We start from the raw sequence: 15,722 nt of genomic DNA, 5'->3' as shown, positions 1-15,722 counted from the left end.
TGAATGGTCGCTTGATTCTTCAATTCTTCCACCATGGCATCCTCATCTTTGTTTAAATTGAGCTTCTTTGGCACTTTGGGGATCAAATAATTCTAGCTACGTGGAACACTCTCGAAACCGTTTGGATCCTTATTCTTAAGTGTGAAGAATCGATCTTTTCAGTTCCTTAGCGAGGAAAGGAGATTGATGAAGAGCCCGTAGTTCGGTTTGACTTAGAAAAACTAATATTCGTCTTTCTTTCGTCGAGTAAGCCTATGTAATTCAGCAAAAATCTTCGTCATAGGATTAAGTCCCTTGGCTCGGCAAAGACCTCTAAAGGCCATCATAGTTCACTAGGAGTTCGGATGCACTTGGGCTATACAGACGTGGTGAAACTTTAGAATAGCTTTATAAAATTCATCCAAGAGAAACTGGAGCTCGGCTTTTAATTGTTCTTCATACACCATAATTTGATCGGTCTTATCAAAGAAGTGATTAGCTCACAGACTTGCATGGCATTTTATCAGCTCGTAAGAGTCGATTCAGAGGTTGTATTCTTGGCTAATCAATTGGAGATCGACTTCCTCCAAAACTGATGGTAGTTCATCCACAAATAAATTTTCTTTTCTTAGGGCAGAAGTTCGAGCCTGTTTTGATTTAGCTAATTGACCAGATACCGAAATAATGGCTGTGGTAAGTACAGGCAGCCCACTTAGCTGGGCTGCATCGCCTTTGTCTAATGTCCATGAAATGTGGACGGAAGGAGGGCTTACAACTCTCTGAACTTCGGCGCTGCTCATTTTCAAACAACAAAGATAAATCTGACCGGAAAAAGATCAAAACACTTACCAAAGTATAAGTCATTGCCAAAAAATACAAGAACTAAAGAGAGCGTTGATGTTGTTCAGAGAATCAGAAAACAACATAAGTATGTGAATAGCTAACCCCCCCCCCCCCCTTCCTATTTATACTTGTCTGAGCATTAAATGCTCATGAGGTCCTAGGTGACGCATCAGTTAGCGGGATCTGATCATTTCAATGACGCAACAAAGGAAAATTCCATAAGCATGGCAAGGAGATCGGACAAGTAAGATTGGCTGATGGGGATTGACCATATATCAGATAGAATAAGGTTTTGAGCCAAAGGGATTGGTAGAATGAGGATTCGATGAGGGATCAGATCAGACACAGTTATCAGAGATCAGGAAAAATAATCAATGCAATAATAAAAAGGAATAAACTTAATCAATTTTGAATAAATAAGACTTTATTTCATTTCCAAAGGATCAGATTATATCATTTGGTGATTTCTAAAGATCAGTAATTATAAATGTCCCTACACTACATTCTACCTATCTTACTCTCATAGTTCGAATTACTCCCGATCTCAAGAAGCCATTTAAGAGATATGTGGAGATCGGGAGGGTAGCTCTCGTCAACTATGGTAAAGACTATGGAAAGCTCGGTGTCATCGTCGATGTCATCGACCAGAACTAAGCCACAATCGGGACCCCTGACATGGTTAGGAGCCAAATGAACTTCAAGAGGCGATCACTGACATCAAGATTTAAATTAGTGGTTTCCTTGTCCGAGATCGGTCCATAGAGCATACTGGTAAACCAATTGGAGATCGGCGCGGTAGTCATTTTGGACCCTGATTGATAAATTAGCCCAGTTCTCTCGTCGTTATCAGATGATGCCCTCATAATTCTCTGGTCGCCAGCACCATCCATTTTCAGGCGATGGGCAAGGAAGATGATTGGGAAAAGATCAAGGTGGTTGTCATGATAAGAATTTTCCCTGAAAAAGTAAGGAACTGAAAGGGAGAACATTAGAAATTCACTAGAGAAGGAAGTGTAAGGGTGAAAAGGATGAAATTCCGCCTCATATATATAGGGCCATGGCATTTATTGCATACAGAACTCGAAGCAGCTCATCAGTAATTAAAAAATTTAATGCTTTATTATTAAGAGTTTGTCGATACGGGTCTGATACAAAGAAGAGATGAAAAGAGATCAGAAGCGAGAGGAGATCAGAAATAAAAAGAGAGATCGGAATGAGGAATCTCAGAAATATAATGAGAGATTGGGTGGATCGAAGAGTAAACCTATAGAGATAGGGAGGCTTAGGAATCAAATCACTGTTGATCATGACCCTTAGCCCATTCCCTGCCGTCATATCTGAGTTAGTTAAAGCTTTCGGGATACGGTCTAATCCCCACCACCCATCTCATTTGTAAGGACACACTCCTCGCCGTCGGATCTCAAATGGTTAAAGCAGCCTAATACATCTCAGTTTACACTATTGATCATACTTGTAAGGATGGATTTGAGACCCTCATATCAAAAGTAAATAACAGATTCAGCACTTTTCATTCTCAACCCTTGGATCAATTCTGTAAGGCAGGACTCCTAACTATTGGATGAAAGAATGAAGGGACATAAATTCTGAACTAAATCATGACCTTCAACTTTGATTCTCTTTAATTCTAAGACTTCGGATCCTGTCCTTTTAAATCCGGACCCTCTATCTCTTCCCGATGAAATCATGACCCTCTATTTTGAGTACCCATTCCCTATAAATATCTGCATGCAATACTGTAGAGGGAGATCACAGTGCCAAGAGAAAACTCTGAATTTAAATATTGCTGTTGCTTTCATTTTAGGGGAGCCCTTAAGTTTTCTAGAGACTTTAAAAATAAGTTTTCTAAAGGATCTTATCATCAAAGCTACAAATATAGCAATCTCATACATTCAGTACTCACATGCCAACTTGAAGGTCCTGTAACACCCCTAAGTTCGGTAGTGCGTTCTACTGTTCCGGTTACCAGTGCTGTCCGGACAGCTAGGATACCTAGAACTACACTTCGATATGTGTGAGGAGACATAAAATAATGAAATACAAGAAAAGAAAATACAAGAAAAACAAAGGAAAAATAATAGCAAAGAAATGTAACCAAGTTAAGCTTAGAAAACCCTAGCGATGGGTGGCCTTGCAGGAAGCCACGGCGTGTACTGATTGACTAGCACTGCGGGGAACCACGGAAAATATTTTAGGACTCTAATAAATATTTATTGAAGTATAAATATCATTAGAAATATCAAAGAAAAATTAAATACTTAGTACAAAAAAAGTGAGAAATCGAAAAAGCGGACAAAACCGATTGTTCAGAAAAATCGGGAATGCAACCCGAACAGGGGCATTATGGTCATTTGACATCCCGAAGTGTCTTTTGACCTAAATTTCCATTAAAAATAAATAATATTACACTTAGAAAATAAAATGAAAAATTAATTTGGGGGTACCTAATATAAATAGCCAAAAGTGGAGTGAAAATTGTGTAATTAGCACTTAAATCTTATTAAATCATTTTTCTTAAGTAAGTGGTCCACTAATGAATAAACTAAACATGAAGTGGGGCAGGTGTAAGTCCATAATGCAGCTGAATTCTTCATCTTCTCCAATTCTCTCAACATTGCCGAATTGAAGAAGAAGAAAACCTCCATTAACGTTTTTCATTCAAGCTTGATCCACCCTTCCATTTCACCTTCAATCACTTAGGTTCCTTCATGAAAGTTTGTCTACACATCATAAGGAAGAGCTTGATACCAAATTTAAGAAGTTTAATCAAGGTTTGGCAAGTTCTAACCATAAGGTAAGTTTACATTTTTGAAGATTTCTTTGTTAAACTTTGTGTACATGTTATGGGTGTTGGTTTTGTGAAGGAAATTTTTAAGTTTGAAGAGTTATTGAGATATCCATTTTTGGGCAGCCATGTAGTCATGTATTGATGAAGTATTTGTACATATATTTGATGAGAATTATGTTGGTTATGGTGATGTAATATCCTAGTAAATTATTCCATATATATATGGTGATTTTTGCATTTGGATGGAAATTGATGAATTGTGGAATACTTTGGTGTTGAGGAAGTTTATGCAGCCTTGAGATTCTTGAATAAATGTATATGTTCATGAAAGTATTGGCAGAATATTGACCTTGAGAATTGATGGAGATGTGTATAGATTGATTTTGTAAGTATATGTAAAAATTTGTAATGTTGAGGTGTATATGTGATTGTACTTAGAACTTGTAAATGTGAGTTTTAATTGGTGTATTGAGGATAATTGCAATCTGCCCAAAGTGACATTTAAGTGAAGTGGAATATGGTTTTGGTAATGAACCAAAACAGAAATGGTAAGGGGAAGTGGACATGTAGTAATGTAAGTGTGTAATTGATGTGTGTTAAGCAAGGTAACTAAGGGCAGTGTACATTTTAGCCTATAACTTTAAATGTGTAACCTCAATTGGTATGAGACCAATTGGAGGTGGAACTAGGCACAAAATGTGTCAACTTTCATTGAGAAAGCATACCAAAATTCTGCTTGCAAGGTGACCCAAGAAAATGACCAATTCGGATTAGGTACAATTAGGACCTGAAAAATGACCAATTGGGCAGCAGTGAGTGTTTAGGCCATAACTCACTCAAAACAGGTCCAATTGACCTGAAATTTTAACCATGAATAGTTAAGACCCATACCTACAAGTCTTATGAAGACACCAAAACCCAGAAATGACCATAAGCAAGTCAAACAACTTGCACAAGTTCGGGTCCAAAAACTGGCCGAACCAGAGTTGACCAAATTGACCAAAAATTGACCTAATTTGATACCATTTGACCAGCAATAGTATAATGACCATAACTCGGTCTAATTAACTCGGAATGACCTGAAATTTTGTACCGCGGTCCATAAGACATAGATCTACAAGTTTTTAGTTTTGACCGAAACCCGAAAACCGAGGGAACTAGGTCGTCCGGCTAGGTCAAACTAGTATCCCGGAATCCAGCGAGTTGCATTAAAATGCACTAAACGAGGAAATGAGTTTAGTAAAATGTACCAACCTAAAACCCTATCGAATGTGACATATTAATGACACTAAAATCTAATTTACCTAGAATGCATCGAGGGTCGGTATATTAGGTGATTAAGCAAATAATAGCTTTCAGTGAATTACTTATCGAACATTATCGTTAGAGACAAATTAATTTAGCACTGAAACACTTCAAATTGTGTTTCTCAGTTACCAAAGACTCAGGAAAAGGGAAGGAAACACTGAGTCCAGACCAGGAGACAAATATTAGAGGTTTGTGCACAACAGCTATTTCTTTTGAATTTTTCAATTGAAATGAATTATGACTATTGTACATTATTGTTTTAAATTGTGTTTGTGCACAACTAGTTTTCAACTGATTTTGTTCTGAATAATATTTCATATGATAAATTGTATGTTATTGTTTTAAATTGTGTTTGTGCATAATATTTATTTCTTTTGAATTATTTTCAATTGAAATAAATTATGACTACTTGTATGTTATTGTTTTAAATTGTAGAAATGTACTTGAATGGATATTTATTGCTTGAAAAGCATTATAAATGATTTGAAACTGTGAGAAACTGTTTGAATGGTATTTGATGGATACTTATTGGTTGAAAAGCACTGTAAATGTTTTTTATGGAAATTGAAGTGAATTACGAATTGTGTTGCCATTTTGTGAATGAAATTATAACTTTGGAAATTTATTGGATTCTTCGGATCATTTGAATAAAATGTTTGGAATTGTTTTGATTCACAATTGGCATGACACTGTTACTATGTTCCTCCTCCATTAATGGGGTGAGTGTGATTATTCCTCCCTCTTTGACTTATCAGTCTGGGGTGAGTATGATTATGTTCCTACCTCTTTGACTTCCCAATCTGAGGTGAGTATGGATGAGTACTCATTATTCAGCTAGCTTCCTCCCTCATTGATTTCGATTATTGGGGTGAGTGTGTCTTGTCGTGGTGTACAACACGGCATGTGTGGAAAAATTGTGTCCTGGCTTAAATTGTGATATTGATCGGCAACACTGTGTTATTAAGTATTTTGATCAAATTGTGTATGAATTGGCAATACGGTATTCTTAAATTATTTGACTAAATTGTGTTATTATGAATTTTGATAAATTGTGAATTGGAGTTTAAATTCCTTATGACATTCATTGTCTTGAATTTAACTATAGTTTTATGTATCCACTATTTATATGGTTTATGAATTGTGATTTAAAGTTGTATTTGGTTAATGTTGTGCACCACCGAGACATTGTCTCAGCTATAGCTTTTTATTGCTGTCGCAGGTAGACAGACAGACAGGACAGCAAACTAGGCTGCTAGTACCTCCAGCGAGAGATTTTTCGAGTATAACAAGTATACCGCTTTTTGCATTTTGTACTGTAATGTATGACCACTGTATGTACATATCGTTTTGGTTTGAGCAGTTGTAAATTCAAATTGTAACTTGAGGTTGTAAAATAATTATGAGTTATTTTAACTTGTAAAAATTGTATTATATTTCCTATATCTCAGCTTTTGAAAAATTACTGTGGATTTGAGTTGAGAAATATGTTGTATTGAGAAAAATGTTGGAGTTGAGATTTGGAAAATAATTGAAGTGCTTTTCTGAGTTTTACAGAACTGTTTTATCCAAAATACAGATGGCATTTTGCCAAAATTTTTACAGAAATTCCAAATAATTCAAATGTGTTAGTTCTATCACTTCAGATCAAAAAGGTTTTTAACACCTGTAAATAGTGCTCACCACTGTAAAAGAAGTAAGAAAAGTTTTTTTAAAATCCCTTGTAGTATATTTAATGGGTTATCAGTAGACGAAGTTGGTAATTCATTAGGTATACTACGGGATTATGTTATGCCTTACAGAGGGGTAGGGTGTGACAGGTCCAATATAAGATCATCGTCAAGACCTTATTCTCATCATCTCCAGTAGCTCAAGCCAGTTCTAGTAGTTCCAGCTTTGCGGAGCATTAGTATTGACTCTCTCATCACTTCAGCTCTCCACTGGTAAGCATTCTAACCCTTCATTCTCCAAATATAAATAAGCTATGTTCATGATGTAAGAACTTTTAGGATACCATGTCATACTGAACCTTCATGATAGGATAGCATTAGTTTAATTTGTTTCACAAATATCACCGTTAGCTTTCTATTGTGATGTCTGCGTCATCTCAAAGAATTTTTGTTTTCATCCTTATTTTTATCTTTTTTGTACTTGAATAAAGTTTGGATGATATAAAAGTTACTGAGATTTCATAAGTATTGTAAGAAGTACAGGTGGGAGTGTTGACATTGAGAGTCCCGATTTGGTTAAAGGGGAAAATAATTAGGGTAAGTAGAGGTAGTTCGGACAGATGTGAAAGGGTTCGGGTAATTAGTGGGAGGCCAAAAATCGATACAAGCTCGTGCAAATAAGCTACGAGATCGAAAATTGAAACGAATTCATAAATTACGATTTTAGAAGCGGATGTAAGCTCGAATCATAAGTTTTGAGATTGGAAATCAAAAGAGTTTGGATAGTAAAGAGATCAAGAAAATTACACACGCGATACACTATTGCGGCTCCCTTAGAAGGAGATCTAGAAGGAGTTCAGCTCGAAATATACGACATTCAAAATTCACTTTTCTAAATAGAGGGATTGGGAGAGAGTCTTTTCCTGAGATCCCTACAGTTCTCAAATTAGTTGTATGAAGTCAAGGGATCAGAAGAGAGTCTTTTCCCTGGGTTCTAATAGTTTTTATCTTGCAAAAATTATTCGGTGCCAAGTTAGGGGAGATCGAGAGAGAGTCATTTCCTACAATTCCTATTGTTTTATATTTTGCCAAGTGTTTAAATGAGGGATATCGGGAGAGAGTTCTTTCCTGAAGTTTCCTGTGTTTTTTTAAAAAAATTCTTTGATGTCAAAGTAGAGGGATTGGAAGAGTCATTTCCTTAAACCCAGCAATCTAGAATTCTAATAAAATCATTTTTGTATAAAATTGGGGAGATTGGGAGAGAGTCCTTTCCTCGTCAGCCCCAGCAATTTTTATTTATCATATGTTCTAATAAATGGTTCGTGGGGGGGGGGGGGGGGTCTCTTCAAGAACTTTGAATCTTATATTGAGACCTAGTGGAGAGTCCTTCTCGAGGTTCTCATACTTATATTATTAAAAGGGAGCCCTCTCTTCAGTTCAGCTTAGTTAAATAAAATATCATTAATAAAAATATTAAACAATTTAATAGGAAACGATATAAGTAAAGATTTTATGGATAATTATTGCCAATGATGAGATTGCTCTCTATTAACTGAGAGTCCTCATTAAAGAAGGAAACTCTCTAGGTTTCAATTAACCAATCCCTTTTGAATTAAAGTCCTAATTAAGAGGGATGAAAATTCATACTCATATCAGTTCTTGTATATCCATTACACACACCACACTCTCAGTTATTTGAACACCAATGATAAGGTACATAATGTGTGAGCCAAGAGTCCTCCTCACTCATTATGAATCTTTAGGGACCAAATAATATCGCTTCGGAATTAGAGTCCTAATTCGAAGAGGGAGGAACTTAATAAATACATTACAAATAAAATAAATACAACATCAATTCACTTCGGGGTCATCCCACTTGTGTTTTTGGGCAACCCAAAATAGTGGAATATCGAACGTTCCTTTCATTAATAACAGGGACCGACATTATGATTCTAACCCTAAAATCATCCATCTTAAAATTATAAAGACCACATCGTTAAATCTGCTTACCCTCGATAATAGGGACCGACATCATGATTCTAACCCTAAAATCATCGATCTTAAAATTATAAAGTGCACATCGTTAAATCTGCTTATCCTCGTTGAGGGACGAGATGAGGTGCCTAACACCTTCCCCATCCGTACATGGACCCCGAACCTAGAATCTCTGTTTTAGAAATGGTTTTCATAAATTTTATTTCTACAAATGGTTTTCTTTAATTTTTCTCAAAATTAGAGTGGCGACTCTTCACTATTTCCACTTCGGTGAGAATCATCCAGCGATCGTAAAATCCTTACGACAATATATATAATTTTTTGCAGTGTCTCAATTGACCCATATTAACCCATTATTATGCATGTAAATATGCTTTTAAATAAAAAGGTCATGTTCAAATTTAGATTTTTAACGCGATTCATTAGTTGAATGGTGTCCATGCCAATCCTTAATCTTGTTCATGTTGTATTCGTCTCAACATGTACACTTCCAGCCAATCCAAATTGCCACTGCTATCTACTCGTCCTTGAAACTCTGGCTTGTCATGAGTAGGGAAGGTAATAGGTCAGATTTTTGTGGATACTCGATTCGACTGAATCTTAATAAGACGGGTTTGAGTATTAGATAATTGGGTTTGAGATGGGTTCGGGTTTGAAAAATAATACTCGTGACGGATTTGAATCAGAATTGAGTTATATATGTTGGGTATCCATTGCTCGAATACGTTTATATAAATATTTAATTAAATATAAAATATATATTTTTTATAATAATATTTATAAATTTTTATATGTAAAATGAAATTTAAATATTTTATAAAATTATTAAATTTTTAAAATATAAATTATTAATCAAAATAATTTTTTATGTAAAATATTAATTAAAATATATAAAATTAACATGTTAAAGATTTTTTTCGAATAATAATAATCGAATTTGAAATATATTTAAATAATTAATTATAAATTTTAATTAAATTTTGACGAATTTAAATTTTAATAATATTAATTAAATTTAAATTATAATAAAATAATTTTTACGGATATACTACTTATTATCATAGCGATTTTGTTAGCCAATATTATAATGGAAAGAGACTATTTGACGGTCGTTCAATATTATAATGGAAGAAGACTATTTGACGGTCGTTCAAGCGCTCCAAGGATTAGAGTATACATGTAAATAATATTAAATTAAAAAAAATATTTAAATAGATACTTTGATATAGCATAAATATATTTAATTTTTTTTTAATAATTTTTAGGACCAAATCTTTCTTTTTCACGAGGACCATCTCAAATTAAGCACGATTTTTTTTTCCTCTTCTCTGCAAGTGGATGCGGCTTGGATGACCCTGATCTGAGTTACTGTAGCATAGCCATTGACAGTTGACTGGACTTTGTCAGGTCAATTTTTCCAAGCCCAACACCATACATACATATAAAAATCTAACACATTACTTGCTATGACCCATTAACAATCCGCGTTGGCTGTCAATTTCCTATTCATCAATTGAATTCGTATTAAAAGCTCTGCTTCATGGATCCGTAATAGATATCACTTCAGATGCTTGGATTTGCATGATGCAATTTATGATATATGGGTCCTTACATGAATGCTGAAGGCCAAGGGGGGCGGCTGCCATTGGAAAAGATAAGCATATAACGCCAATCCTTTCTTGGTCAATATATACATCTTCTTTAATGGCTGATCCACGTTTTTTTTTTCAGAAAAAACGTCTTTTAACGCCGTGCGCGGCTCGACAATTTAAAGACTCGCGACTTCTTTATATAAGTAAACAGATACCCTCAGTTCTCAAATACGTACATCACGAGAATTCGAGAAACAGGCATCAGACAGAGACATTGGCATTGTTATTAGCAATTCTTATCTCTATTCAATATTTTGGTTAATAGAAATGGAAAGTCAATTACAGTTTAACAGGTTGCCAGAAGACTGTGTTTCTACAATTCTTTCCTTCACATCTCCACTAGATGTATGCAGATCATCCTCAGTTTCCACCTCATTTCAATCAGCTGCAGACTCTGATATCGTCTGGGAAAGTTTTTTGCCGTCTGATTATAGTAACATCGTCCCAAGGTCCGTAGTTCCTCTGAAATTTTCTTCAAAGAAAGAGCTTTTTGTTCGTCTTTGTGACCCCATTATCATAGATGGTGGTAGAAAGGTAGAATTTCAATAAAATTTGTCTAAAGATTATATGTCCACTGATGCTTAGTAAATTAATTGTACTCTGTAAACTATGATGCAGAGCTTCAAGTTAGAGAAATCATCTGGCAAGAAATCCTACATACTATCAGCAAGAGATCTTTCCATAACATGGAGCAAAGAACCAATGTATTGGAACTGGGTGTCTCTACCTGAATCAAGGTTAATTCCTTTAAATTAACTTCTTCTTCTTAATAATTACGGATTGTTTGGTTTAGGCTTTAAATCCTCAATCTCTCATCTATCTTGCAGGTTCTCTGAAGTGGCTAGTCTTAGAACCATTTGTTGGCTGGAAATACAAGGGAAGATTAAGACTCAAATGCTATCACCAAACACTGTGTATGGAGCATATCTGGTACTGAAAATCACTGATCGCGCCTATGGGCTTGATTTAATACCATCTGAGGTATCAGTTGATGTTGGGAATCACTTGTCTAAGAACACTGCATATTTACGCCGCGGTGAAGATAGCAAGAAACAGCAACTGGACCGCTTGTTCTTTGCCAATCGTATGCAGATGCTGCAGTCAAGGGTGACGGAAGGGGACGGAAAAATCCCAAGTGAAAGAGATGATGGATGGATGGAGATTGAGTTAGGAGAATTCTTCAATGGTGAAAATGATGATGAGGAAGTGAAGATGAGGTTGGAGGAAATTAAGGGTCATCATCTGAAAGGAGGACTTATTATTGAAGGCATTGAAGTTAGGCCTAAATATTAACTTAGGTAGTGTTTGGTAATTTTGTGGAATTCATTTATAAGTTTAAAATTTTAAATAGTATTTGGAATAAATGAAAATTATAAAATTTTATGAAATTTATTTATAAATTTAAAATTTTAGAATTTGGTTTAAGTGAAAATTCATTTGGAATTCTTAATAATTAATTTCATGAAATTTATTATAATTAAACTAAATTTTATTAAAATTGATAGAATTTATAAATAAATTTTAAATTTAAAATCATATACATTTTAAGTAATAAAATTATTCTCTTATTATATATTTTTTTATTTATTTCAGACATAAAATTTATTTTATTTAAAATGAATTTCATATTTAATATAAAATATACCAAATAAAGAAATTCATTCATGGAATTCATTTGTAAATGAATTCAAATTAATAAATTTTATCATAGAATTAAATCAAATATAGTCTTAATATTTGACTTAAATAAAAATTCATTTAAAATTCTTAATAATTAATTTTATAAAATTTATTATAATTAAATTAAATTTTATCAAAATTGATAAAATTTATAAATTAAGTCTTCAATGTGCTCATGTGTTCACTTCATGTCGTCACAAGGACAAATTAGAAAAATAGAATGTCGTCATTATGAGGAGATGTCATGTGCTGGCCACACAGCCATCACAATACTAACTAACTAACTATATATATATATATATATATAAAAGTTTCTTAGCCTTGTGCAACAAGAAAGCCCAAAAAGAAGAAGAGATTGAAAATGAACTTGGATCTCTTACCTGAAGATTGTTTTGCGCACATTCTATCATTCACATCTCCTAGGGATGCTTGTTGTACCTCAGTTGTCTCTTCAGTGGTCAGGTCTTTAGCTGATTTGGATACAGTGTGGGAGAAGTTTCTGCCATCTGATTATCCAGAGATTCTCTCCAGAATAGTATCCCCAATGACTTGTTCATCCAAAAAGGAGTTGTTCCTCAGGTTATGTAACCCCCATTTAATTGATGATGGAAGAAAGGCAATGGCATATTGAGTTAAGATTAGTTACCTTGTTTTATCACATTAATTATAATTAGTTATATTTCACTTCCCAAAGTTGGTTGATTAGTTGATTATATACAAGTTCCTTAGCTCAATTATATAAAAAAATAATGAAAATACATAGACAAGTGAATGAATTTTGAGGCAGTTGTTAAGCCTGCTAGTGGATATACAGGTAGTGGATCAAATATGAATTGAAAATTTGGGTCCACATTCCTACCATCCAACTGAAATTTTCTCATTTGTTGACAGATAATCTCCTTAGAGAAATCAACAGGGAAGAAAAGCTACGTGTTGAGTTCAAGGGAGCTTTCAATTTCTTGGGCTACCAATCCTCTCTACTGGTCCTGGAAACCTCACCAGCAATCAAGGTTGTCTTATATGCTGATAGTCATACTCCCAAAACATGAAAAATCCCACAATGTTTTCTATTTAATTTCTTGTTTTTTTTGTTTCTCAGATTCCGAGAAGTTGTTGAACTCAGAACCATTTGTTGGCTCCAAATCAATGGCAAGTTCAATACCCAGATGCTATCTCCAAGAACTGATTATGGAGTCTATCTCATTTTCAAATTTGCTGATAGGGCTCATGGACTAGACACTTTACCATCAGAGGTATCAGTTCAAGTTGGCAACTTCAAAACGCAAGGCAAAGTCTATTTACGCCGCCAAGACAAGAGCAAACAAGCTGTAGAGAGTGTTTGCTTTTTGAACCGGATGACAGCGCCAAGATCAAGAACCCAAGGAAGAGATGGAAGCACGAGCTACAGTAGTGCACCTTGTGACCGTGAAGATGGGTGGACAGAGATTGAATTGGGTAGTTTTTATAATCAGGGAGGAGCAAACACTGAGGTGGAGATGGGCTTAAAGGAGGTGACTGGTGAGCACTTGAAAGGTGGCCTCATTGTTGAGGGGATTGAGATTAGGCCCAACTCCTGAGTGGTAGATTTATAATTAAAGGGAAATTTTAGGGGTATAGTTGAAAATACGGTACTATTAAGCCCTAACCCTAGCTACAATTTGCCTCTTCATAAACCCTGTCCCCTGTTTCTCCTTCTTCGTCTACTTGCACGCTCTTCCTGCTACAGCTCTTTATATATCTAGCTCACTTACTGCTTTCAATTCAATTCTTTTGCTTTCGATTTGAATAAAAATGTTCTGTTATTGAATCCTTTTCTTCTTCTTTTGGCTAGGATGATAAATGTTTTAATCCCAGCTCATTATGAGACCTTTTTCAAGGTCTGGGAATTGAATCTATCCAACATTTATCTGAGCCCGTGTTATGATTGTTGGTTTATTCTTTGTTGATATTTTCAGACACTTAGATTGAATTTGAATAGATTTGGTGATGGGTAAGTTTCTTTGCTTCTGAATTGAGAAACTGTACTAATTTCAGAAATGGTGATGGATGAAATATATTTTTGGCTGCGTATTAGCATCTGGGTGTACAAAGATTCATATAAATAAGAGGTAATTCCCAACTGTGTTGATTGTTGCATTATAGATCCTACATTGACAGATTTTTGGTCTATTTTGAACATAACAAACCAAAGTCGATTTAGCAGTAATGAAGTTGTACATTCCCTAGGATGATAGATCAAGCTATGTATTCTGAGGAATTCATAATTGAAAATATGTATAATCACTCTTTGGAGGATGTTGTTGGCCTTTGTGTATTATATGTTAATTTAATTATTAAACTAAGATCAAGTTTAAGGGGGTGTTGAAGAAAGGTTCCCCATGATGCATTGCTTCTTCTTGAACCATGCTAATGCTGATCATTACATGACTGAAATTCTTCTCTACTTTCTGAGGGAACAAAGTTTCATTGTTCATTTTGCTTGATCCCATTTTATTTAATGACTTTGAAGGCTTAATTGGCCATATTCTGCCCCTTTTTGGATTCTGGAGTATAATTTTGACGAACCTTAATGTAGTAGCTATAAGAGAAATCGTTAGCAATGTTTAGGTCATTTTACTTTTTTTTTAACTGGATAATCTTTCATTCGTTGTTGAAAAAAGGTTAAAAAGATCCAAAAGACTCTTTGGAGTCCAACTTTAAGTGGACATGATATAGGAGAACAAAAAGCAAAAACTTAGTAACGCATAAACAAAGAGCAATGAGAGCATGAAGCAAACAACTTCATATTGAAAGGTCGATTTGCACCCTGAAGTTTGGAACCATGAAGCCCTAAGAGCCACCAAGATGACACCAGGAGAGAGAAACATTGATTAGAACACTCCATTATGTATTTATATATAAAATGGATATTTCGATTTTAGGAGGCTGTTTGAGAGAGAATAGGAAAGGTCAGTAATAAAAGGGTAAGAAAGACAGAGGGGGAATAATTAGGATGATTACACTTTATATTTAGAAAGAGGGAAAGGAATGATAAATTTAAGTGTGTAGAAATAAAAATAATTATAATTTGTACTTCTCTCTTTTCATCTTTTCCTTCTTGCTCTCTAATTTGAAAATTTTTATTTAGTGTAATTATTATAAATATAACGATTTAATCATAATTATTGATTATAGTGGTATTCACTGCAATCAATGACGGTTATAATGAAATTATTGTACATACATCGATTTTATTGTACAATTTTTCTGACTTAAGTTGTAAAAAAAAATTGAAATTTAAGGCGTAAGGAAGGGTAATTTTATCCTTCATTAATTCACTCCTCTTAAAATAGAGATAGGTAACTCATTTATCTATTTTTACCTTTATTTTTTCTCTTTTACCCTCATTTAAACCGACCTTAAAGTCGAGTTGAGAACTTTCTTATTAGGGAGTGAGATGAGATGAATTTTCACATAATTTTTTTTATTTTAATTTATTATTATATAATATAAATTTATTTATGAAAAAGTAAATTATAAATTAATATATAAATTTCAAATATAATCTTATTTTTAAAATTATAATATTTAAATATATAAATATATAAAAATAAATTATTTTTAATAAAAAATAATAATATATTATCATTACGATAATTGGGGGAAGCTTTTTCCTCTTTCTTGTCTCGCAAAATATTAAGATTAAAGTGAAGTCATGAAAATTTAATTACTTATAGGCGGATTTGATAGGGTTCAGGAAAAATTTCGATTCATAAGAGAAAAACATTTTATGTTTAATCTAATTATCCTCCT

General features: G+C 34.1%; 2 protein-coding genes and 2 non-coding genes across 4 annotated transcripts; all 4 read left to right on the top strand.

Moving 5' to 3' along the window:
- Positions 1 to 10,235: 10,235 nt before the first annotated feature.
- Positions 10,236 to 11,628, top strand: LOC110666203 (F-box protein PP2-B15). Its single transcript, XM_021826617.2, has 3 exons — positions 10,236 to 10,784; positions 10,869 to 10,987; positions 11,078 to 11,628. Exons 1-3 carry the CDS (start codon positions 10,518 to 10,520, stop codon positions 11,541 to 11,543), a joined length of 852 nt encoding a protein of 283 aa, XP_021682309.2. The 5' UTR covers positions 10,236 to 10,517; the 3' UTR covers positions 11,544 to 11,628.
- A 611-nt stretch (positions 11,629 to 12,239) lies between these two features.
- Positions 12,240 to 14,066, top strand: LOC110666143 (F-box protein PP2-B15-like). The gene is made up of 3 exons (XM_058146873.1): positions 12,240 to 12,546; positions 12,822 to 12,940; positions 13,030 to 14,066. The coding sequence occupies exons 1-3, from the start codon at positions 12,292 to 12,294 to the stop codon at positions 13,505 to 13,507; spliced, it is 852 nt and encodes a 283-aa protein (XP_058002856.1). The 5' UTR covers positions 12,240 to 12,291; the 3' UTR covers positions 13,508 to 14,066.
- Positions 13,752 to 13,849, top strand: LOC131180517 (small nucleolar RNA snoR69Y). Its single transcript, XR_009149284.1, has one exon. It is a non-coding gene; the product is annotated as a small nucleolar RNA snoR69Y (small nucleolar RNA).
- Positions 14,067 to 14,301: 235 nt separating the features above from the next.
- On the top strand, positions 14,302 to 14,388 carry LOC131180521 (small nucleolar RNA snoR53Y). Its single transcript, XR_009149288.1, has one exon. It is a non-coding gene; the product is annotated as a small nucleolar RNA snoR53Y (small nucleolar RNA).
- Positions 14,389 to 15,722: the final 1,334 nt, after the last annotated feature.

The sequence above is a fragment of the Hevea brasiliensis genome, chromosome 5 (genome assembly GCF_030052815.1).
Source record: "Hevea brasiliensis isolate MT/VB/25A 57/8 chromosome 5, ASM3005281v1, whole genome shotgun sequence".
NCBI lineage: Eukaryota > Viridiplantae > Streptophyta > Magnoliopsida > Malpighiales > Euphorbiaceae > Hevea > Hevea brasiliensis.
Note: the sequence above shows the minus strand (reverse complement) of the source record. Positions and strands in the feature narration are given on the sequence as shown.

Excerpts from the sequence above, each read along its gene's own strand:
- LOC110666143 (XM_058146873.1), top strand. The coding sequence starts at position 12,292 with ATGAACTTGGATCTCTTACCTGAAGATTGTTTTGCGCACATTCTATCA. Across the intron at positions 12,547-12,821 it reads TAATTGATGATGGAAGAAAG|ATAATCTCCTTAGAGAAATC; the intron begins GCAATGGCATAT and ends ATTTGTTGACAG. Across the intron at positions 12,941-13,029 it reads AAACCTCACCAGCAATCAAG|ATTCCGAGAAGTTGTTGAAC; the intron begins GTTGTCTTATAT and ends TTTGTTTCTCAG.
- LOC110666203 (XM_021826617.2), top strand. The coding sequence starts at position 10,518 with ATGGAAAGTCAATTACAGTTTAACAGGTTGCCAGAAGACTGTGTTTCT. Across the intron at positions 10,785-10,868 it reads TCATAGATGGTGGTAGAAAG|AGCTTCAAGTTAGAGAAATC; the intron begins GTAGAATTTCAA and ends ACTATGATGCAG. Across the intron at positions 10,988-11,077 it reads GTGTCTCTACCTGAATCAAG|GTTCTCTGAAGTGGCTAGTC; the intron begins GTTAATTCCTTT and ends TCTATCTTGCAG.